The 26,252-nt window shown below is 22.1% G+C and overlaps 1 protein-coding gene across 3 annotated transcripts in view; it reads left to right on the forward strand.

The window, feature by feature from the left end:
• LOC122499543 (heterogeneous nuclear ribonucleoprotein L) overlaps window positions 1–24,309 on the forward strand; it is a 185,108-nt gene extending 160,799 nt beyond the window's left edge. For 2 of the 3 annotated variants that reach the window (XM_043607960.1, XM_043607962.1), the window contains exons 7-11: window positions 12,260–12,352; window positions 15,360–15,673; window positions 16,163–16,386; window positions 18,841–19,100; window positions 21,827–24,309. In XM_043607960.1, the coding sequence (XP_043463895.1) occupies window positions 12,260–12,352; window positions 15,360–15,673; window positions 16,163–16,386; window positions 18,841–19,100; window positions 21,827–21,966 (1,031 nt within the window). In that variant the 3' untranslated portion in view covers window positions 21,967–24,309. The remainder of the gene's footprint in view (window positions 1–12,259; window positions 12,353–15,359; window positions 15,674–16,162; window positions 16,387–18,840; window positions 19,101–21,826) is intronic. The other variant, XM_043607961.1, reaches the window with a different exon arrangement.
• Window positions 24,310–26,252: the final 1,943 nt, after the last annotated feature.

Raw genomic sequence — 26,252 nt, forward strand, 5'->3', positions numbered from 1 at the left:
TTATTTTCACAAATAATAAAACTTATTGCAGAATTTCAATTATTTTTAATACAATTTTAATCGAAATTCTCGAAAACTGTAATTATTCTTAAAATTTCTTTTTAAATTCGTTAATAGAATTCAATTATTTAAAAAATTGTTGATAACAATAATTTCTTTCTAACTGACGCTGCAATTCTTCCTTTGTTTTAATTTTAAATGTGTTACCCTTTGAATTTATAGATTTTCTTTTGTTTTCTATTTTGAAAATTTGTTGTTTTTAGAAATTTATTATTAGTAACTTGAATAATTTTAGTTTTAATTTTAAAATTTCTATATTTGAACTCTGAGTGTGTCCTTTTTTCTTTTTTGAAAATTTTTTTCTTTGTTGACGTGATTATTTTCTACTCCTAAAATATATGAAGTAGTTAAAAATATATCTAATATGTAGAGTCATTAGTCATTTTTTACTTATTTTAAAATCTAAGTTAGTTTTTTGTTGATTCGTAAATAATTGTCTTAATCTCTAAAAGAGGACATATGAAAACAACATATTATCAAAACAATTTTTAAATATTAAAATTTTAAATATTTGATTGTATATTAAATTTTCCGATTAAAGTTTCCTTTAATCGAAAAAATAAAAGATTAGATAATAAAAATCAACCTCTTCTTTTCTAGTTATCTTGAAATCAGAAAAAGGAATTAATTTCTTAGAGAAATAAATAGCGAGATCTTTTGAAAAATAGAATCGAACAATAATTTTTGAGTTTTCAATTTCCTTGTTCAATGGCATTGCCCTTGTTTACCGTGTCCAATCGATTAGATCGACTTCTATAAGTAAACTCGGCATTGCCAGCTATAACGGTAATTGGCTAGATGCTTCACTTCTCTTTTTTACCCAAACAAATCGACGTCCCACAAGTTGTATAAAAAACATAATTTTCCTCAACAGGGTTAAGTGGCAAAACAGAACTTGAAACTGACACTGATTTAGTTCTAAACTATTTGTCTGCGCAGAACTTTTTTTTAATTAAAAAGTTTTATTTTTTAAATGCAATTTTTACAAATAAAATAATTAAATATTGTAAAAGGCATTTTAAAATTGAAATTATTTAAAATTTTGATTCTTGTGAAAAAATAAATATCAAGTATTTTTAATTAACGAAATTGCATAAATATTTTTATAATCATTTCTTAAAGTAAATTTGAAAAGTTTAAGGTATTTGCTCATATTTTGCGGAAATAAACGCAGATGTCGAGAATATGATTTAATAATTGTAGATAATTAAGCGAAATGGATTGAGAAAGAAGTAATTCATAGAATCTGTGACGCGTGATATTAATTTCTTCACACGGAGAGAAACAGAGAAAGAGAGAAAGTTATATAATAATTAAATTGGGATCTGGTGAAATGTAACTTACGTGATATAAATTTTCAATACATATAGAATAGGAATCTCAAATACCAAGTTTGGAGAAAATGATGATAATCAACTTAGTCAAAATGCGTTTTCCAAAGCGCGATAAAAATGATTTAATTTCACTCTTGTGTAAAATTTCTCCAAGTTCATTTCATTCTAATTCAACCTACAATATAATGTGAATGTAATTTTACAACTCTAGCAAAGCTTTTTAGATTTCCCATTCCGAACATCACTTTTACTCGCTTTTGCTTTAATAGAATAATATATAATATTGAGGAAATTTTATAGTCATTAATAAAAGGAAAAACAAAACGATTCACAAGATAAAATATTATATTTGAATCATAAAATGAAAAAGTTAGTTAATCCAGTCACGTTGAGAAAATACTGAAATATTTTCATCTCCCCTGAGATATATTATATTTCTTGCCAACATAAAATTATTATAAAGTTTCAGTATTTTAAGCGAATACGATTCCAAAAACAAAAGTAAACATTTTCTCATGTAAAATTGTTTATTTCAATAAAACATTGACAATAAAGGAAAAAAAAACTTTTTTGTTATCATCTTTTGAAAAACAAAAGTCGAAAATTGTTTGATATTTAAATTCTTACTTTATTCATAGAGGTTTAGAAGTTTCTTTTTTGATTTTGTTTTGTGCGAGAGAAGGAAAAGAGTTTAATCCCAAGACAGTTACTTTTGCATATAAATATCAATATGATTCAGGAACATGATCAAAGACGTTGTACATGAAATTTGTATTAACGTTGTATTTTACACACAAAGCCTTGATAGGCGTCAAAGGGAATGATGTATTATCGGATATAGTGCATGGTGTCCTTGTATTATTGTTCCTCGCTCCTCGGTTCTGAATCAGATTCCGCTACAACCGGTAAATAGGCCCTTAAGCCTATTCTCCATTAATTATTCTTCATTGTTCATATTTAATGAAACAATTGATATTCATCTCCAATAATTTATTGGGTTCCAATTATTTCTCTCCTATCATTACTATTTCGATAAAAGGGCTTCTATAATGAAATATTGTTCGGAAATATATATTATTTATTGCACGATTATTAATATTATTGTATAATTGCTATTACTATTGATAAATTATTATTATTAGTTATTACTATAAAAAAAAAAATTATTAATTACGTTTATTACTAAAAATTTATTACTTACAATTATTGTTTACAATTGTTGGTTATAATTCTCACTTACAATTATTAATTGTAATTATTGCTTACAGTTATTACTTGGAATTATTCATTACAACTGTTACTTACAATTTTTACTCACATTTATTACTAACAATTATTATTTGCAATTATTAATTACAATTATTAATGCAATTATCAATTACAATTATTATTGCAATTATCAATTACAATTATTAATGCAATTATCAATTACATTTATTACTAATAATTATTATTTACAATTATTAATAACAACTATTACTTATAATTATTACTTACAATTAACACTTTTAATTTTTAATACTATTATTAATTACAATTATTATTGTTCACTGCAATAAATTGTAAGTAAAATTAAAATAAATTACAACTATTGTTATCTATTACAATAAATTGTAATTAAGATTCAAATTAATTATAATTATTTTCAAAAATTTTCATAAATGTCTTCGCAAGAATTAAATTATTTTCATTAGAATAGTAGGTAAAAAAATTTTTTACACGAATATTCAGACAAGTGGTTTTTTAATTATTTTCATAAATAATCACATTCTTCGTGAGGATTCAATTATTTTCATAAATAATAAAATTCTTCGCAGGAATTCAATTATTTTCATAAATAATAAAATTTTTCCCATAAGAATTCAATTATTATTTTAGAAACATTAATAAAATTCTTCGCAAAAATTAAATTGAGTTTTAGGAACATTATAATAAAATTCTTCCTAAGAATTCAATTGTTTTAAAAATTCACATAAAATTCATTAAAAGAATTCAATTTTTTTTTATAAAAAACAAAATTCTTTACAAAAATTAAATTATTTAAAAAATCTAAAAAAAATTTTTTGAAACAATTAAAATATTTTTATAAATAACAAAATTCTTCGAAGAAATTAAAGTTTTTTTCAATAAAATTCTAATACACTTTTTTTTAACAAAATTTCATAATTTTCAAGATTTTTTTTTATAAAATTCTTATCGAAAGTTCAATTATTTTCATATAGATGATTAAATTTCTCGAAAAAAATTCAATTATTTTCTAAAGATTTTAATAAAATTCTTCAAAACAATTCAATTATTTTTATAAATAGTAAAATTTTTCGTAAGAATTCAATTATTTTTGTAAATAGTAAAATTTTTTGCAGAAATTCAATTATTTTCAATACAATTTTAATAAAATTTCATGCCAGGATTTAATTAATTTTTTTTTAATTTTTAGAAAGAATTCAATTATTTTGTAAAATTTGAATAAATTCTTCAAAAAAATTCAATTATTTTTATAAATAGAAAAATTCTTCGCAGAAATTCAATTATTTTTATAAATAATAAAATTTTTTGCAGGAATTTAATTATATTCAATACAATTTTAATAAAATTTCATGTAGGATTTAATTAATTTTTTTTTAATTTTTAGAAAGAATTCAATTATTTTGTAAAATTTGAATAAATTCTTCGAAAAAATTCAATTATTTTTATAAATAGAAAAATTCTTCGCAGGAATTCAATTATTTTCATAAATAATAAAATTAAGCAAAATTATTTGAATCGCAAATAAAAATTGTATTGATATAAATATTTATTTGATAGTAATTAATTATTTGAATGAAATCAGTAATATTAAATTAAAAATTAAAATAAATAATAAGTAAGTAAATAAAAGTAAAATATAGTTATTAATTAACTTTAATAATTTTTATCAGTGTTTGCAAAAAATATTTGCCGATAAAATATTCAATCTTTCGCACTTGCTTGTCTGTCAGCAATTCGAGAAATGTTTTTAATTATCTTAATAAAATTGAAATTAAATTATGAAAAATTTTTTTAATTTGGCATTTCTTTTAAAGAATCATTGTGATTGAGCAAAAATTTATTTCGAGCTGCACACTTTTAATATGATTTGATTTCAATCTTGTTAAAATGTCATTTATGTATTAGAAGAAAGTCGATAATACTCTCACACATTAATGTTTAATGGTAATATTAATATAGATGTACTATTTTTAAAATTCTCCATTTAGTGAAATTTAATTATATTCAACGATGGATTTGATAATAATAGAAATAATAATATTTATAATATTATTCATAATAAAAAGATTTTATTTTTATTAACAATATTGTTATATTGTTAATAATATAATTCGACATTATTATAGAAAATATTTAAAGTAAAATTTACTAATAAGTTGTAACTTCTACTAATTTATTAGTAAAATTTACTAATAAATTGCAACTTCTACTAATTTATTAGTAAAATTTACTAATAAATTGCAACTTCTACTAATTTATTAGTAAAATTTACTAATTCAAAAGAAAAAATTCAGTAACTAATTCAAATTTATAAATATTTTTACTAATTTAAATTTAGAGAGAAAGAAAATTCAAATCAATTCTTTAGGATCATTTAAGAATCTAATTATTTTAATATACTCTTAGTTTGTAAATATAGAAAAACATTTTTTTCAAAATCTCTTCATGTAAGTATATAATGTAAATACAATATCATTTTGAAATACGTTTGAATAATTTATTTTTTGCCATGGAAAAAATGAATTATGGATAAAATATTCACTTCTATTGTATAAATAAGAATTCAAAAAAAGTTTTTCGTATTTTTTTTTTTTTATTTTTTTTATTTCTCTTTTATAATGCTACGAAAGAGAGATAAATTACTAATATTCCTTTACATCAGGTATACTATTTGTCTAAGAATTTTTATTTCCACCATAAAATGTGTACATGCCTTGAATAAAATTTATACTTTTGACGAATAAGAAATTTAAATCCCTGCTCTTTTTATCTCCATCCCTTTTCTATTGTATGACTGTTAGTTACGACACTTTTAGAAATAAAAACTTCATCTCAGTTTTTTAATGCAACGCTTTTTTAATATTATTATATAGATGGAAATGTTCACAAATATTTATTTTATAAAGGAATTTTTTTCTTCTCTCCTTATGAAGGAAAATAATTACAGGATTGCCACAAAAATTTAATTTTGTTTTTCCCTGATTTCTAGACAAAATTTTCACTTCTTTCCTGACCCTAAAGAATATTCTGATTCACTCTCAAAATTATTAGATACTCAACAAAATTTTCTATTACATACATTTATTAACAAATTTCTTAAATTCTAAAATTATTCGAAAACATCAATGATTTATTTTTAAAACAAATATTTAATTATTATTATTTTTTCATAGGAATGAAGATTTTTAAAATGTCTAATTAAAAACTTTTGAAATTGAATAACTTATAAGAATATTATAATTATTGACAAGAATTTTATAAAAAATGTTCAAACAATTTATTTTTTTCGACAAAATTTATGCAAATAATTCTATTTTTAATAATTAAATTCCTGTAAAATTTTCATTATTTTAGAAATAAATTGAATATTTGTGTCAAATATTATGAAAATTTTTGTTTAATAATTGAATTCTTTTGGTAAATTTTATTAAAATAGTAGAATATTGAAAATCGTTGAATTAAGAAAATTTTTTGAAAATAACTGAATTACTGCGAAAAATTTAATGCTAAATTTTAAAACATTTCATTTTTTCCAAAAATTTTTTGCAAATTCTATTTTAAATATTTAATTACTTGTAAAATTTTAATTTTTTTTTTTATCGAAAATAATTGAATGTTCGTTTAGAATATTATCAAAATTTTTGTATATTAATTGAATTCTTCTGGGAAATTTTATTAAAATAGTAGAATATAGAAAATTATTGAAAATAATTGAATTTTATTAAAAATTTTGAAAATAATTGAATTTTGTTACTTTTAAAAATAATTGAATTCTTGTGATGAATACTATTATTTATGAAATTAATTGAGTTTTGCAATGAATTTTATTAAATTTCCTGAAAATAATTGAAATTTTGCCATGAATTTTATTAAAAATTTTGAAAATAATTGAATTCTTGTGATGAATACTATTATTTATGAAAATAATTATATTTTGCAATCAATTTTATTAAAATTTTTGAAAATAATTGAAATTTTGCTATGAATTTTATTAAAATGTCTGAAAATAATTGAATTTTGTCAATTTTTGACAATTTTTTAAAAAAATTTTTAGAACTAATTAAATTTTTTGAGAAGAATTATAATAATTTTAAAAATAATTGAATTCTTGTGATTGGACTGATTTGATTGATATTTATGAAATTTAAATAATTTTAAAAATAATTGAATTCTTGTGATTGAATTGAATATTGTTAGTTGTAAAAATAATTGAATTTTACAATGAATTTTTCTGGAAATTCCTGAATATAATTGAATTTCGGCGAAGAATTTTGTTATTTATAAAGATAATTGAAATGTTTATGAGAATTTAAAAGAAAGTGTTTGAAAATAATTGAATTTTACAATGAATTTTATAAAAATATTTAAGAATAATTAAAATTTTGACAAGAATTTTATTTAAATTTTTGAAAATAATTGAATTCTTGTAATACATACTATTATTTATGAAAATAATTGATTGCAATAAATTTTATTAAAATTTTTGAAAATAATTGAATTTTGTTAATTTTTGACAATTTTTTTTTTTTTTTTTAGATTTTTTGAAAGTAATTGAATTTGTGAGAAGAATTTTATTAATTTTTAAAATAATTGAATTTTACAATGAATTTTATAAAAATTCCTGAATATAATTGAATTTCGGCGAAGAATTTTGTTATTTATAAAGATAATTGAAATGTTTATGAGAATTGAAAAGAAAGTGTTTGAAAATACTTGAATTTGTGAAAAGAATTTAAAATTTTATAATTTTTAATTTAGTTGTTTATTTAAAAATAGGATAAATATTTTCATGAATCAATTAATTGAGTACTCAAATAATTTTTATATATGAACCAATAATTTCAGTATTCGAAGCAAAAATTATTTGATTTAAATAAAAATTATTTGATTCAATTAAATATTTAATTGCTAATCAATTATTTGAATCAAATTTTTTTTCTCACTGTGTTGTTTGAATTAAATAAATTTTTTCTTCAGTGAATTTTTTCGAAAATATTTCTCATTTTTAACCATTATTTGAGAGAAAAAATACACCGTGATGATCCTCATCCTTGTTAAAATTTCTTTCATTAAAGTACGCAGTTTTGCTTTTTTAATGGAAGAAATTTTTTATTCTGAAAAAAATATTCCGTTTGCTTTTAAAAAAATATCGAAAATCATATATTTTTTTGTTTGTTTAAATATTTAACACATGCAATATTTGAGAGATATCGAGGTGAAATTAAATATATATATAGAAAAAAGCATATTGTCTCATGCGGTTGAACTATCGAAATTTATACAGAGAAACTGTGCAGATACTAGTAGTGTGTTATGCACTCTATAGTTTATGGGGTGCGCGGTGGTAGTCTGCGTGGCGACTCTGGAGGTCGATACAGCCTAGTTCTATAGCCATCAACCATCTCTGTGGCTCTCGTGAGAATCAAGAATTTACGACTTTCTCCAACTGATATAATGGCTCAAATAAAAAGCTTCAAATATAACGTCTCTTGAGTGTCAATTTTCAATTCATAATAACCGCTAAGAGCAATAGGGAGAAAGTAAAAGAGAGTGAGCGAGAGTGAGAGAGAGAGAGAGTCGTTTATGAATGGCAAAAGTGGCTGGCCACGTACTCTTCAAAAACTTATAGTGGCAATTTTCTCAGGATTCTTTTTCTCTCTGTAAAATCGATATTGATTCGCAATAATGTTCATTCATGAAAGCTCATATAAACGCTTTTCAACTTGAGAATAACGAGTTTTCATACGGTTCGAGCACCGGACACTGCGAGCTTTCCTAAACTTTTTTCAAAAGATAATTTATATTTTCTAAACTGTGGAAAGGAGAATTTTTTTTTTTAACTTTTCTGACGTTATTTTTTTTTTTTTTTAGTAATTTTCAAACTGCACTGAAAAAGAAAATTTTTTCCTATTTTAGAATTTACTGGCATTAAAGGTTGTTCTGTATTTCAACCGCTTGTGTAGTAAATAAATAAATATTGACATTGCCAGTAAAAAGAAAATTTAACAAAAAATAATTTTTTAATGTAAAAAAAAATCGATCTTATTTTAATTCAATTTTTAATTAGATCAAAAATGTTTTAACATTTTCTTGTTTTCTGTATTTTTTCTTATAAATAAACATTGCAATTGTTATTCGAATTAAATTAGAGTCTGAACAAAAAATAATATTGTTATTAGAAAAAAAAATTAAAACTTATTTCATTCCATTTTTAATTAGATATCGAAAACTATTAAAAAAAATTTCTATATTTTTTCTTATAAATTTAGAATTTATTGGCATTAAAGGTTGTTTTGTATTTTATTCGCTTGTGTAGTAAAGAAATAAATTGCCAGTTAAAAGAAAATTTAACAAAAAATAATTGCTATTGAAAAATGTTTAAAAAAAATTTATTTTCTAAATTTTTTACTATAAATTTGGAATTTATAGAAAAAATAATAATTGTTAGGTATTACAAAAAAAAATTTTAATTTATTTAATTCCATTTTTAATTACACTTAAAAAAAAAAGTTTATTTGATTCAAACAACCGATTACGTGAATCAAATAATTTTTAATTGTTTTCTATCTAATTAAAAATTGAATGAAATAATTTATTTATTATAATTATATATATATATATAATTATATTTATTTCCAGTAATGTCAATTTTTATTTTGTTTATTTATTTATTTATTTATTTACTACAAAGACGCATGAAATTACAAAAGAATAAAGAACCATTGTTTTAACAATGAATTTAATTAATTAAATAAAATATTTTAATTAAAAATTTAATTAATTAGTTAAATTTATAAAAAAAGAATAATAAAAAAAAGAAAAATGTTTTTGATAGTTTTCCTTGTTTTAAATAAGATCGAATTTTTTTATAATAATAATGCGAAAAAGCTTAATACATTTTAAATTTATAGGAGAAAATATAGAAAAAATTTATTTTTAAAGTTTTCGATTTTTTAAAATTGAATTAAATCAGTTTAAATTTTTTTTCTCATAAAAATTATTTTTTATTAAAATTGGAATTTATTTCAAATAGGTAGCAACATAAAAATTTTGAACCTTCAAATAAACGAATTTTTCTGTTTCAATATTTGAAAAAAATTCCCAAAAAAATAATAATTAAAGTTTAACATTTACTTAAGCAAAGATTTTTTAATATACAAAATAATTTCTTTAATAAAAAAATACAAATCAATAAAAATAATTGTTTAAAGAAAAATACAAATTAAAAGAAGTGAAAAAATATCGTCGTTCATTTAAACGTTCGAAACTTTAGGAATGTAATAAAGGAAGAGATTTTTTTTAGGAATATAATATTTGTTTATTTATTTATTTTCTACATAAGCGGATAAAATACAAAAGACTTTTAAATAATAATGAATCCAAAATTTATAGGGAAAAAAGTATATATAAATTGAAAAAAAGAAGGAAAATGTTATACTTTTTTGCTGATTTTTTTCCATGCTGCTAAAAATAGGGAAAAAATAAAAAAATACATAAAAATTAAACGACTTTCGGTTGAAGAGCTGTAAATTATAGTGTATGCATTTTTAAAATTGGTGCTTTATCGATTGGCTTTCTCTATAATTTTGTGCTGACATTTTTTTTTTTTACTTTTTTTTTTATTTATGAAAAAAAGTGATAAACAAATAAAATAAAAGTTGAATGACTCCATAGTTCAAGAACCTTTAATAAGCTCTAAATTATAGTTTTTTTCATTTCTAAAAATATTTATTTTTCCGATTTTTTTAATATTAGCTTTTTGTTGAAACAATTTTCAAGTAAATAGATTTTTTTGCAATGAAGAAAAAAGAATAGAATCGAGTAGCTGATTATTTAGAATGAAGTAAATATTTCGAGAAAAAAAAATTTTGTTTCCAATCCTGTAAAAGTTAAAACGATAAATTTTTTCGATTCGAATTTCAAATAAAAAAAAAAGAATAAATAAAAAAATTGGAAAACCCGAGAGAAGTTTGATATTTATTTTTTTGCAATTAGTGACAAATTATACTTTGATTTTTCCAGATTTGAAATTTGACGTTTTGAAAAGCCAATTTTTCTTATATTTTCGCTTGAAAAATTTGTAAAAAAAAATTTCTGATTATATAGTTGATTTTAAAATTAAAACTAAATTAAAATCGAAAAATGAAGCGAATGAAATATCGACGATTTTATAAACAGCAAGAAATTCACAATTCTAACGCTATATAGAGAGTGAGAGAGGAGAGTTGACCAATTTGAGCGCTGCTAAAATTGACTGTCGAAATGACCGAGTGACTTTATATGTATTACTTCTCGCGATTGATTAACGGACTGTTTCGAAACATGTCACAATCTCCAAAGCAACATATTTATGACCAGGCAGGTTACAAAATTAGACGAAAAGAGCCACACAAGTTCTAATTTGCTTTTCTAAAATAATTGCATTTGATAAAAAAAATAAAAGAAAATGGAAAAAATAGAAAAAAAATAATAATAATAAACAATAATAATAATAATAATAAATACTAATAATAATAAATAATAATAATAATAATGATAAAAATAAAAATACAAATACAAATGGAAAAAAATAAATAAAAGAAAAATAAATTTAAATTTCAAAAAAATAGAATAATAATAAAGGAAAAAATAAATATTTTTGAAAAATATTTCAAAAGTGAACAGTGTCGTTTTTCTATTATATCTGGAAAATGATGGAATTTTCCACGTCTAATAATATTTCTATATAAATATATTATATTACATTTATTCCCTATAAATTTCGCTTTAAAAATAAATATAATATTTATTCCATAAAAAAGTCCACAAAATAAAAATGTATCAATTGAAAGCAAAGGAAATATGTGAATCGTGCAATACTTTAAATTTTGTTTATCAATTTTTCGCTGACCCGTTTATCGTGAGTTCGTACGATGAAAAATTTCTTTAGCGAAATATTTTTTTTCCTTTGGAAAAAAGACTCAGTTTGTGTGAAAAATTTCTTCTCTCAACATTTTATAATAATTTTACCTACTTTTAAAAATTTTTTCGTTTATTTTTAATTTTTTTTAAATTGGACATTTAATATTTGAACACTGAAAAGAAAATTTATTTGATTCAAATAATTTTTATTTTTATTATTAAATTTTTTATTTTTATTTTTAAATAATTGAATCAATTATTTCAGTATTTGAAGCAAATATGAACTGAAGCATTTAATTGATTTAATGAAAAATTATTTGATTCAAGTAAATATTTATTTGGTAATTGACAAGTTGTCTGTTATTTGAATTAAATACATTTTTTTCAGTGAATATTAATATTTGAATTTTAATACATAAATATTAATATTCGAATATTTATACATAAATATTCATATTCGAATATTAATACATAAATATTTATATATGAACATTAATAATTAATGCGTGTTAATTAAAAAATTACGCTCTCTCACCTTTTTTTTGTTAATTATATATGCTTGGAATAGAAACTTTCCACTTGGAAATTTTCTGGTAAAATTATTTCTTTAATTAAGCATAGAGAACTTTTCCTTTTAGTAAGGAAAGTTTGTTATTGTAGTAATAATTTTAATAATAAGAATAATTATAATAATGTTGAAATCCTTTTTGTTCCAGGATCAAGCACGCATAAAAATGACGCAACGGGAAATGGAAGACCAGCTCCACTTTTAGCAGAGCCCAGGTATGGAGCAGCACCACAACCATACGGTAAGTTCAATTTAATAAATAAATAATTCTCAATTTCATTAATTAATTAAATTAATAATTTAATAATCATTTTTTATTTTCCTAAATTGTAGTAAATCCTTCCTTTGGTTATTAATAATAATATTTTTTCATTTTATGTTTTCAATTTTAAAATTAATACACTGAAAATCATTGAATTCCTAAAAAAAATTCAACAAAAAATTTTTAAATAATTGAATTCCTTCAAAGAATTTTATTAAGATAAATTTTATATTTTTTAGAATGTTATTAAATTTTTTTTAAAGATAATCCTGTTTTTGGAAAAAATTCGAAAAATGTCGATCAGAGGCTCGTGATAATAATAATAATTAATAATTTAATAAATAATAAAATTTTAAAATAATTTTAAATAATTAATAATATTTTTTTAAATAATTTTAAAATTTTATAATAAAATAATTAATAAAAAATCGTAAATCAGAAAAATTATTATTATCATTCTAAAATCTAAAAATTTGTCCTCAAAATACTTGGAGAAATTTATTTATAAATTTATTTTTCCAATATATTATAGAGAAACTGCCTTCGGGAGAGTAAAAACATTTCTTTATTTATACAAGCCAATTATTTTTTCAAGACTGTTAATGAAACTCGTAGCTTTTGCTTTAGGCGAGAGGGAGCTTCCTCTAAGTTAATTAAAACTTTGCAACTTTTTGAAATCTGTCCAATAAAAAATTTAACTGTTATCATTATTCATTTGAAATTCACTTTTCAATAATTTTTATTTCGAAGAGAAACATTTCTTTTGATCAGAATTTAAAAATTTAAGAAAATTTTTTCATAGAAAATTAAGTGTGCAAATAAAATGTGCTAATAAAAATTGTTAATTTGATGCAGGAGAAAAAAATCTTCACCTGGAAAATTCTTCGCAACAATTCAATTATGTTCAAAAAGTTTTTCAAATTCTTATCAAAATTTCAATTATTTTTAGAAATAATTAAATTCTTCTCCGAAATTCAATTATTTTCAAAAAGCTTCCTCAATTCAATATCTACTATTTTCATAAAATTTTCCAAAAGAATTCAATTATTTAAACAAAAATTTATGTATTTTCAAAAAATAATAAAACTTTTACAGGAATTTCATTATTTACAAATGTTTTTAAAAATTTCTTCGCAATCATTCAATTATTTTCATAAATAATAAAACTCATTGCAGAATTTCAATTATTTTTAATACAATTTTAATGGAATTTCTCGAAAAATGTAATTATTCTTAAAAGTTTTATTAAACTTCATCAAAGAAATTCAATTATTTTAAAAAGCCTTTCTATAATTTATTTATTAGAATTTAAGTATTATTGTCAATACATTTTTAATAAAATTTCTTGAAAAAATTAAATTATTTTTAAAAATTTTAATGAAATTCTTTTTAAAAAATTCAATTTTTTAAAAAATAATTTTGATAAAATTCTTCGTAGAAATTTAACTAATTTCAATAATTTATCAAAATTCAATTATTTTCAATATCTACCATATCAATAAAATTTTATAAAAGAATTCAATTAGGTATTTAAAAATTCGTCTCAAGAATTCAATTATTTTCAAAAGTAATAAAATTCTTCGCAGAAATTCAATTATGGTTATAAAGTTTAAAAAAATTCTCTTAAAAATTTCAATTATCTTTATAAATAATAAAATTTTTCTCCAAAATTCAATTATTTTCAAAAAATTTTCTTAATTCAATCAAATTTTTTACAGAGATTTAATTATTTTTAATATAATTTTAATCTAATTTCTCGAAAAATGAAATTATTCTTAAAAATATGTTATTAAAATTCGGCAAAAGAATTTTAATTACCTATTAAAAATTTGTTGATAAAATTCGTTATGAGAATTCAATTTTAAGAAACATTCAATTATTCAAAACATTAATTATTTTGGTGTGTAAATAATTGAAATTTAATAGACTCTTTTCATAAACATTGATTTAAAAATTAATTTCAGTTAAAATTTTAGATAATAATTGAATTTTAGTAGCATTAGAGAGTAAATTTTTAGAAATAATTAAATTTTGAAAAGGTTTCAGATTAAAATCTTTAAAAATTTGAATTTTTCATATTTTTAACTAACAATTCTCTGGAATTAATTTTTTTGAGAAACTTAAATTTCAGATTTTTTTGTAATTATTTAAAGTTTTTATTTTCTAATATATATTTAATTGAAGAATTTACAAATAATTGAAATTTTATAAAATTGAATTGTAAACATATAAATAGGAAAATTCTTAAAGAACTTTTTCAAAAATTACTAAAAATAATGAATTTACAGAAGATTGTTAATTAAAAACACGAAAAAAAATTCAATTTTGTAAAAGTTACAAATTATTACAAAAATTCAATTATTTTCAAGAGTAATAATATTCTTCGCAAAAATTAAATATTGTTCAAAAGTAATAAAATTCTTCTTAAGAATTCAATTATTTTCACAAATAATAAAACTCATTGCAGAATTTCAATTATTTTTAATACAATTTTAATCGAATTTCTCGAAAAGTGTAATTATTCTTAAAAATTTTGTTAAAATTCGTCGAAAGAATTCAATTATTTAAAAATTTGTTGATAAAATTCAATTCAATTATTAATTATTAATTCAATTAATTATTCAATAAATTGTTACTTTTGTATTTAAATAATTGAATTCTAGTTGAACTTTTTAATAAAAATTTATTCAAAAATAAACTCCTGTTAAAATTTCAGATAATAATTGAATATTACAAGCAATAAAGCGTGAATTTTTAAAAATAATTGAATTTTGGAATTAATTTTTTTGAAAAAGTTTAATTGAATTTTTTTAATATTATTTTAAGTATTTATTTTCCAATATGTATTTAAATTGAAATAAAATTGAAATTAAATTGAAATTAAATTATGGAATTGAATTAATTATTAAATTATTTATTTTAATTTATAATAATGTAATAAAATTTGCTTTCTTAGAAATGCAGTATTTATTAATTCTGAGTTCAGGTTTACGTGTTCCAGGGTCTACACCGCAAGTTACGTTTCCCCCAGGCGCAGGACATGATCGTTATGAAGAGACCTTCAATGGTCCAACGACATACGCGGAGCCATACGTTGAACGATATGGACTTAAAAGTGATTTTGGAAGTCGAGAGCCATTACATCCCACACCACCTCGGCCGGGTTACGTGCCGACTTTGGGTCAAACACCGCCGACAAGTACACAAGGTTCCGTAATGATGGTCTATGGATTACAGCCCGATAAAGTCAATACCGACAAACTCTTCAATCTTTTCTGTCTTTACGGCAATGTCACGAAGGTGCGTTCACAAAAAATGCCAATTTTTCTTTCCGATTTCTGTTCTCCTTCGAAATTTCAACTTCCTAATATCCCCCAAATTTATGATCGTTCAAATAAAGGAAATTAATTTTTTTTTAACTTCTAATTTTATTATGGCAATATTGTGTCAAATATTTTGGAAAATTAATTTGGGGCGCAAGAATAAGCCCCGGAAAAAATTAATTAGAATTTACATTTTACAGAACTTTACTAGATAAAATTTTCTTTTATCCGACTTTTTATTTCTTCGAATTTGTATTTGAAAAAATTTTTATATAAACGATTTTTCATAGTAAAAATAGTAATACATAGAATACAATTCCTAAATAGAATTTTTAAATAAATTTTTTTGAAAATTTCAAACTATAAAATGAAACTTTTTTTCGACGTATAAATTTTATGAGACGATTCAAGAGAGGAGAGTTTGGGAATTGATTTTCAAAAAACAGTGTTTCATTGTCTGTTACAGGTGAAATTCTTAAAAACAAAGGAAGGTTGCGCAATGATCCAAATGGGAGACAGCATAGCTGTTGAAAGGTGTTTGCAGAATCTGAACAATGTCACAATTGGTACGGATGGCAAACTTCAATTAGGATTCTCGAAGCAAGCTTTCCTTTCGGACGTCACAAATCCTTACATTTTACCGGACAAGACAGCCAGTTTCAAGGACTTCACAGGAAGCAAGAACAACAGGCTAGTTGCTTCAATTACTGTCAACTAGTTTCATAGACTGATATTGCGATTCTTTATTTTATCATTTTTTTCCTTTCTTCCATTTGCCAAATTTTTCTTTTATTTCGACAACTGTTTTCTTTTTTTTAAATTACTGATTTGTTTCGTCTTTTATTTTACCAATGTTTTCTTTTTTTATTTGGCGAATTTTTTTCCTTTCTTTCCATTTGACCAAATTTTTCTTTTATTTTGACAACTTTTTTCTTTTTTTTAATTTACTATTTTTTTCTTTTATTTTATCAATATTTTCTTTTTCTATTTTACCAATTTTTTCTTTTCTTTTATTATCGACAATTTTTTCATTTTTCTTTAATTAATTTCTTCTTTTATTTTACCAATATTTTCTTTTTATATTTTACCAATTTTTTCTTTTCCTTTATAATCACCAACTTTTTAGTTTTTTTCGCTTTTTTGTGGCATCTTTGATAGTAAAAGAAAACTAAAAAGAACAAAAAAATTAAAAAATTTGGATGAAAAGAAACAATTTGGAAATACATAACAGGGCTCGAACCAGTGAAAGTATTTAAAAATACGGACTTTACGGACCAAAAATTAAAAATTACGTATTAAATACAGATAAAAATATAACCAGACCGAGTCAAATAAGAGAACATTTTGCTTAAAACTAGAAATTAAATTTTTTATAACTATAAAACATGAAGATATCAATAACTCCGAGTCTTCGACTCGAAGTGATAAAATCATTTACAATTCAATTATTATTTACAATAATTTTTAACTAAAATTCTTCTTTAAATTGATTATTTTTAATCATTTTCGAAAAAGTTCTTTAACAATTTTCAAATCCATTTCTTTACAATATTCAATTTTACGAAATTTCAATTATTTGTAAATTCTTCAATTAAATAAATATTAGCAAATAAAAACTTAAAATAATATTAAAAAAAATTCAATTAAACTTTTTCAAAAAAATTAATTTCAAAATTCAATTATTTCTAAAAATTCACGCTATATTGCCTTTAATATTCAATTGTTATCTAAAATTTTAATTGGAGTTCATTTTTGAATCAATTTTTATTAGAAAATTCTACTGAAATTCAATTATTTTAATACAAAAATAAATAATTTATTGAATAATTGAATGTTTCTTAAAATTCAATTCCTATAAAGAATTTTATAAACAAATTTTTAAATAATTGAATTCTTTCGACGAATTTTAATAAAAATTTTAAAAATAATTACATTTTTCGAGAAATTCGATTCAAATTGTATTAAAAATGTTTATGAGAAAATTCTACTAAACTTTAATTATTTACACACAAAAATAATTAATTTTTTGAATAATTGAATGTTTCTTAAAATTGAATTCTCCTAAAGAATTTTATCAACAAATTTTTAAATAGGTAATTAAAATTCTTTTGCCGAATTTTAATAATATATTTTTAAGAATAATTTCATTTTTCGATAAATTAGATTAAAATTATATTAAAAATAATTAAATCTCTGTAAAAAATTTGATTGAATTAAGAAAAATTTTTGAAAATAATAGAAATTTTTCCAAGAATTTTATTAAAATTTTTGAAAATAATTGAATTTTGGAGAAAAATTTTATTATTTATAAAGATAATTGAAATTTTGAAGAGAATTTTTTTAAACTTTTGACCATAATTGAATTTCTGCGAAGAATTTTATTACTTTTGAAAATAATTGAATTCTTGAGACGAATTTTTAAGTACCTAATTGAATTCTTTTGTAAAATTTTATTGATACAGTAGATATTGAAAATAATTGAATTTTGATAAATTATTGAAATTAATTAAATTTCTACGAAGAATTTTATTAAAATTATTTTGAAAAAAATGAATTTATTGTTAAAAACAATTTTATTAAAATATTTGAAAATAATTTAATTCTTTCCAGAAATTTAATTAAAAATGAATTGACAATAGTACTTAAATTCTAATAAATTAATCATAGGAAGGCTTTTTAAAATAATTGAATTTTTTTTATGTATTTAAATAAAATTTTTGAGAATAATTAATTGAATGTTTGCGAAGAAATGTTTTTAAAAATATATAATTGAATTTCGGAGAAGAATTTAATTATTTTATTTATTTCTAAAAATAATTGAAATTTTGATGAGAATTTAAAAAAAAAATTGAACATAATTGAATTTTTGCGAAGAATTTTATTACTTTTGAAAATAATTAAATTTCTGCAATCATTTGTAATTTCTCGAAAATTATCCAAATTATATCGTACAATTTACGAACTTTTCAACCTTTTTGAATCAAATTACGCACTTTACGGACCTTTTAAAAAAACGGACTTTTACGGACTTCAAGCAAATTTAAGGACTTTTACGGGATTTACGAATCTAGTTCTAGCCCTGAAATAAAAATAAAATGAATTAAAAATGAAATGAGAAATAAAATGAGAATCTTTACTCGACAGGTTTTTAAATCCAGCGATGGCCAATAAAAATAGGATACAGCCACCATCGAAGATTGTTCACTTCTTCAATACTCCACCTGATCTAACTGAAGAAACTGTGAATCGCGTCTTTGTGGAACGAGGCATAGAAGCACCGACAACAGTCAAGCTATTTCCTCTGAAATCCGAACGGTCGTCGTCCGGTCTTATTGAATTCAGTAGTGTCGGTGTTGCGGTAGCTGCCATAATGGAGTGCAATCACACCGCCCTCGAGAATAGCAGTAAGTTGCCATTGTTTACACAACTTTTCTCTTTTCTCTTCTCTTCTCTCTATAATAATCCAAAGTCAGAAAAGAAAACAATGCCAACGAGAAATATCTCCTTATATATTTGTCCCTCTTCATTATTACTATTATTATTTTAAATTCACTATATTATTATAAAGAAAATTAATCCTATATAAAATGCAATTGCAAGAAAACAATCTTCATTTTCTATTGTTAGTCAAAAAAAAAAGTTTCATCTCATTTTTCATTATTTAAATCCCTTTCTTCTCTTTCATTAACTGCAAGATGCAAAGAAACAAAATTCACAAATTTAAAATTTTATTCTGACAATTTTATTTCAAATTTTTTTTTTTTTATTTTTAGTGTATCATTTGATAAAATAGATTTTGTTTATTAACATTATTATGTATATATGTGTGTTGTTGAGAAAGCTTTTCTTTTCATTTTACTCTTGAAAAGTTTATGTGTTTGCTTGAGACATTTTTTTCATATAGTTACAGTTTATGTTTGCAATAAAATTTTTCATTTTCTTGGCTTAGGAGTTTTCTCCATTCAAGGACACAAAATTTTTTTTTCGTTTTAGAAATATTAAAAAATATAATATATAATTGGAAAAATAATTTAATTTTTGCTTTTATTTTGTAAAAAGCTATTTTCAGATTCTCCAATAGGATTTATTGTTAATTTTTCTGTTTATTTTTTAAATTAGTTTTCCGTTTGTAATATTGTTTTTGTCTCTTATTCTTTTTTCTGTTTCAGTCTCAATTCTTTTTTTCTATTTCAATCTCTGTTCTTTTTTCTATTTTAGTCTCTATTCTTTTTTCTATTTCAGTCTCTATTCTTTTTTCTATTTTAGTCTCTATTATTATTTCCATTTTAGTTTGAATATTGTTATTGAATTTTTAAACGAATTCTAATACAAAACCTTCAATTTTTTCATTTTCTGACAATAATTTCTTTTTAAAGAATTTAGTTCTTGAAGAACTATCGTAAAATTATTACTTATACATTACTTAATGAATAATTTTACTTAAATGATTCAAAATTAATTGAATTTTAAAAGAGATGCATTTACAATTGTCATAAATAGATGGATTTCAAAAGCTTTTCATTTGAAATTTTATAAAATTTCAATTTTTAATGAATTTCATTAGAAATTTTAAAGATCTTAGATTTTTGAAAAATTTTAATAATTCAAATTCTTCTGAAATTAGTTAAATTTTGTAATATATCTGTAATTAATTATTAAAAATATTGGATTTATAGAAGAATTTTAGTTAAAAACACTAAAAATAATTGAATTTTGGTGAAGTTACAAATGATTGCAAAAATTCAATTATTTTCAAAAATAATAAAATTTTTCGAAGAAATTCAATTTTTTTGAAAAATTTTAATAAAATTGTTGTCAAAATTTCAATTATTTTCAAAAATTTTCAAAAATTCAATGATTCTCAATATCTATTATTTTAATAACATTTTCCAAATGAATTCAATTATTTAAAATAATTTTTAATAATATTCTACCCAAAACATTTAATTATTTTCATAAATAATAAAAATTTCACAGAAATTCACTTATTTACAATATTTTTTAATAACTTCTTTGCAATAATTCAATTATTTTCACAAATAATAAAATTTTTTACAAGGATTTAATTATTTTCATCAATAATAAAACTTATCGCAGAATTTCAATTATTTTTAATACAATTTTAAACGATTTTTTTGATAAAATTCTTCATGAGAATTCAATTTTAATAAAACATTCAATTATTCAATAAAGTATTTACTTTTGTATTAAAAAAAAATTTAAGAAAAATTTAATAAATCTTTTCTCAAGAATTCAATAATTTAAAAAAATAAAATAAAATTCTTCTAAAAAATTAAATCCTTTATTAAAATTTTAATAAAATTCCTGGCAATCATTTAATTATTTTTATGAATAATAAAATATTCAGAGTATTGTAATTATTTAAAACAATAAATTTTTATAAAAAATTTTCATAAGAATTTTCAATTATTTAAAAAAAATTGAATAAAGTCCGTGCATTGAATTTCAAAACGGTTTCAAATTAAAATATTTGAAAATTTAAATTTTTCATACTTTTAATTAACAACAATTTTGTAGGACTAATTTTTTTGAACAATTTTAATTTTCAATTCTGTTGAAATTAGTTTAATTTTTTAATGTATATTTAATTATTAATTATTTTATTACTAAAAATAATTGATTTAGGGAAGAATTTTAGTTAAAACCTCTAAAAAAAATAATTGAATTTTTAAGAAGTTTCTAATAATTGCAATTTTTAGAAATAATTGAATTTCGAAAAGGTTTTAAATCAAAATCTTTGAAAATTAAAATTTTTTATACTTTTAATTAACAACAATCAGGATATTTTTTTATGTTTAGGGAAAAAATCAAAATTCTATCTGGAAATCAGGGAAAAATTAGGGAAAAGCAAAATTAAATTTTTGTGGCAACCCTGATATTGTTATTGAATTTGTAGAATAATGAGAAGGCCTACATACGATTTGTTATTTAATAAAATTTATTTAAAATCCCAACTAGTTTCGAACTATATACAGTTCCTCATAAAAAAAAAAATTACAAATTGTTATTAAATTTTTAAATTGCTATCCTAAAGAAATTGGTTTTTGAAAAAGATTATTTCAAAAAATAATTGTCATTGGAAATGTTTTTTTGTTTTTTTCTGTTACAGACGGTAAATTCCCTTATATAATGAAATTGTGTTTCTCATCGTCGCGCACCATACCGACGAGTTTTCCACCAAGCAGTGGAAGTGCGTCCAGTAATTCCGCCGGAAATGGCCACACCAAAATGCAGCAAGACTCGGAATAGAACGGCGAGGCCCAGGGCCAGCGTCAGCGTCAACGCCAGCGCCCCTCTCTCGCCCTGCACCAGCTCTGTGCCCCGACGAGTAGCACGGCCCTGCATCCAGCCACGGCGATTACGCTGTCCCCGGTTATGCCTCCCGTGCCTCCACCACTTCCTCCCACGTGTCTCTTGATTGCCACTCCAACTCTCTATCCTACGGTGCAACCACCGCCACCCCCGCCTCTTCCAACATTTTGGCACTACTAAATTATCAAAACCAAAAAAAAAGAAACCAGAAAAGAAAATTCCAAAATCTCTCTCCCCAACAAAAAAACAAACAACTTTCCCCTAAGTTTTTAATTTACCACACATGGATTTAAAAAAGCAAAACCGGATTAAAATCCCCTGCCGATTTGGACCAGACTGAAGTTCCGGATGAAATCCACTCGTGTGCCGCTCTCTTTAAAAAAAAGCAGAAATAAGTCATGAATTTTTTTTCTTTTCTATTTCTGGGGACAAATCAATTTCACCAAAAAAAGCAAATATATTCCAATGAAATGACTTTTACCCAATATTATTGACAAATAAAAGCAATGTCTGCAAAACTTGAGTGAAACACTCAATAAAATATCTTGTACAAAGTATCATTTTATGACAAAAAATTTTTTTTTACCAACTCTTTCAACTATTTGAAAAATCCATTTTTTGACAAACTGCCCGTAAAGGAACGAACTCAATTCTGCAAACATTGCTTCATTTGGAGTCGTTCGCCGACGCACGATGACTCTAAAAAGAAAAAAATAACCCTGAAGAGAAAGTTTAGCAGTGTTTATCCGACATACCAAAACTGCGATTATCGCCCAATACATATCAGTTGAAAAAAACTGTCCACAGCTCGGAAAATTAGAGAGAGAGAGAGAGGGAGAGCATCATTAAAAGGAGGAAAGAGAGAGGAAAGCACAAGACAGTAGGAAGTTTCTTGCATATCATTTTTATTTCCATTCATTGCATCTAATTGATATTAAAACTCCACAATTAGAACCAATTCGAATTATATTAATTATTAAACATGAATATATTAATTTTGTTACTATAAATCGATCATAAAATTGAATATTACGAAAATATTCGATATTCGAAAATATTCGAAAATATCCCCAAAACTGAATATTACAAGAAATATTCAAATAATCGAATATTAGAAAAAAATATTCAAAAAAAATTGACTATTACGAAAACATTCATCATGTAAAAATCGAATTATTTTTTTTTTTAAAGCAAAAAGTGAGAGAAATTTTTTTTAGTGAATCGACTTAAAGGGGGGGGCAAAATAAAAATCCTAGGAATTGTATCGATATCTATGAAATTGGTACGTCATCTAGACTGCTAACAGAAAGAAAAAAAAGAATCTTAAAAGGTTTTACAAAAAGAAGAAAACGTAATAAAAATCGATTTTCTCGGAAACTCCGAAGCTGTAGTGTTCAGGGTGCGACGAATCGGTACACTCTCTGTTTCGCTGTTATAAGAGAACCAGAAATTTACTGCTCGTTCAAATCAGTTTCGAGAAACTGTGAATTGAATTTTATATACAAAAAAAAAATAATAATTAAATAATAATGTCGATGATTAGTGTTCTTCGGCAATATTTTGTCAGGCCGAGGAATGTTTTATATAAGAAAAGGTTTTAGATCTCTGAAAAATTACGAAGTGAACCAAAATAAAAACTTGGCCATACGTAAAAATAAGAGATTTTTTTCGAGGGGAATAAAAAAAAACCCCCCTCAAAAAAGTGCGCGAGAAATATCCGCCAAATTGTCCATTGATTGCAAGAGTGAGAGAAAGAGAAATAGAGAGAGAGAGAGAAAGAAAGAGAATGAAAGAATGGGAGAGATCTTTAAAAAATTGAAATATTAAACTTAAATAAGAAAAAAAAAAATTTATATTCGAGGCAATATTTGTTACAAATGCAACTAGAAAATAAGTTGTAAACTTCATAGAGAACTTCATTATAGGAAAAATTTTATTTATTTATTTTTTTTTTGTTTTGGTTGGCGAAGAAAAAGATTTTTATCGAATAATAATGAATGATTCATCTTTTGCATCGATGTTGGTGGGCGGATGTCTTTCGGATTTTTCCATCCTCTCGCGTTTATCGAGGATTTTAAGCCTAACGAGGCACTAACTAGCAGTTTCACATTAATCCACCTGCGACGTAACAATTTCAATTTCCGATTTTTATTATTTCTACATACGTACACGAAATGCAGTTTGCTTTTATGATGCCGTTACAAAGTTTTCGAAGCGGGGCACATGAACCGTCATTAACTTTAATGGTCATTTTGAAAATTTCCAAAGTCATTTTACATTCAAATGAGTTGGAAATATTCATTTATTCATTAACTATATACTTGTTTGAACAATAACTTTTAGCTTGATTTAATATTTTAGTCCATTGTTTTTGTTTCTTTCACTTTTTTTTTATTAAACGATTTCTTTTATTTGAAAATAATAATTCATTATTTAGAAATTATAATTAATTTCACAATATTTCAAATTCATTTCCAATTTTTAATTTAAGAAGAGATTTCTTTTTAAAATTCGTTTTCACTGAAGACGAATTCTTTTATTTGGAAAATAATTAATTAGTTGGAAATAATTAATTGTTTGAAAATAATTAATTATTTGGAAATTAATTTCAAATTTTTTATTTGAAAAGAAATTTCTTTGTAAATGAAATTATTTTTTATTAGACGAATTCTTTTACATTGAAAATAATTAATTAGAAATTAATTTCAAATTTTCGATTTCTTTTGAAATGCAAAGAAAAAGAATCGTATGAATTTATTGTTTCACGCAATATTAGTGAAATAATATCATGATTATAATTGTTTTTACAAATAATAAAAATGAATTGGGAACAATATTTTTAAGTTTAACAATTGTTTCTTGACGTAAATAGATAGAAATAATTTCTGCTTTTTTTCGTACATTTATTTAATGTATTTAATTTGAAAAATTGTTTTTAAAGAATGTTGTTAAAAAATATTCCTAAAAAATTTTCTTAAAAAACGTTCTTAAAAAATGTTTTCAAAAAATGTTCTTAAAATACGGTTCAAAGCCCTGTTTTGATTTTTTCACGTTTCTTCTTCCTGTTTTTATTATCAAAAAATGTACCATATTTTATTATGGAAACTTAAGTTTCTTTTGATTATCAAATGACTATGGATTTCGTTTAGCGAGCAGAACTTTAAGAACTAAGACAATTTTTAGCGTTTAAGATTTTAGGACTGGCGTAATTCATATCATAAAAAGAATTTCTTTTTTTTTAATATTTGTGATTTTTGGAGCGCAACGATATTTTCACGAGAGTATCGTACTTGTTCATTCTACTAAAAAAAGAATGCTTTTACAAATTTTATTTAAATGAGAAATAAAATTTTTCAATAAATCGCCAAAAAACAAAATGAAAGGAATTTAATTATCTTAAAAAAAATGTGATCGAAATTTTTTTATTAATAAAAAATAAAAAGAAAGTGAATAAATGTGAAAAAAGCTCTAAGTTTCAAATAAAAAAAAGAACGAAATAAAAAAAAATACGAAATATATTTGAAAAGCTTTCCAATTGAAATAAAATAGATTCTTTTTCACTCTAGGTTCGAATTTTATTTTCATTTGTTTCAATTATTTCTAAAGTACATAAAGTAAAATAAAAATTCGAATCGAGTTACGATACCCTCATGATAAAAATCGACCTTCAATGTGATGTACTCTAGGTACATAAATATAAATAAACAGCGTTAAAATTAGTAAAAAAAAAAAAAAAGAAAAAAGTTCGCATGTCAGCTTATTTTCTGAAGACTTTACCATTTTACATTATCCATATGGTAAAGTAAAAAAAACAATGGTAGTATACATGACAACGAAGATTGATAAGTTGGGCTGCACATTTTAATTGAGCAACGGACTAAAACTAAAAACGAAAAAAAAGAAAAAAAAAACTTTTCATGTTCCAAATCACGACAATGAGTCTTTACATTTAACCCTTTGTACTCATTCACTGAAAGAGAGTAACAAAGTCTGATGAAAAAAAAAATAAAACTAAATAAATAAACAAACAAAAAATGAGCGAATTAAATGTGAAATGAGATTGAATTGGGGAGAGAAAGACTAGGAAAAAAAAGAGAGAGAGAGAGAAAGAGGAAAATGTATATTTATCTCGTTTTTAAGCCTTCTCGAAAAAAGGGGTTCAATAATTGTCAATTTGATTATTAATTCGAAGGGTTAAATTTAAAGTATCTAATTTATAGCAT

This window comes from Leptopilina heterotoma, unplaced genomic scaffold (assembly GCF_015476425.1).
Source record: "Leptopilina heterotoma isolate Lh14 unplaced genomic scaffold, ASM1547642v1 Lhet_169, whole genome shotgun sequence".
Taxonomy (NCBI): Eukaryota; Metazoa; Arthropoda; class Insecta; order Hymenoptera; family Figitidae; genus Leptopilina; species Leptopilina heterotoma.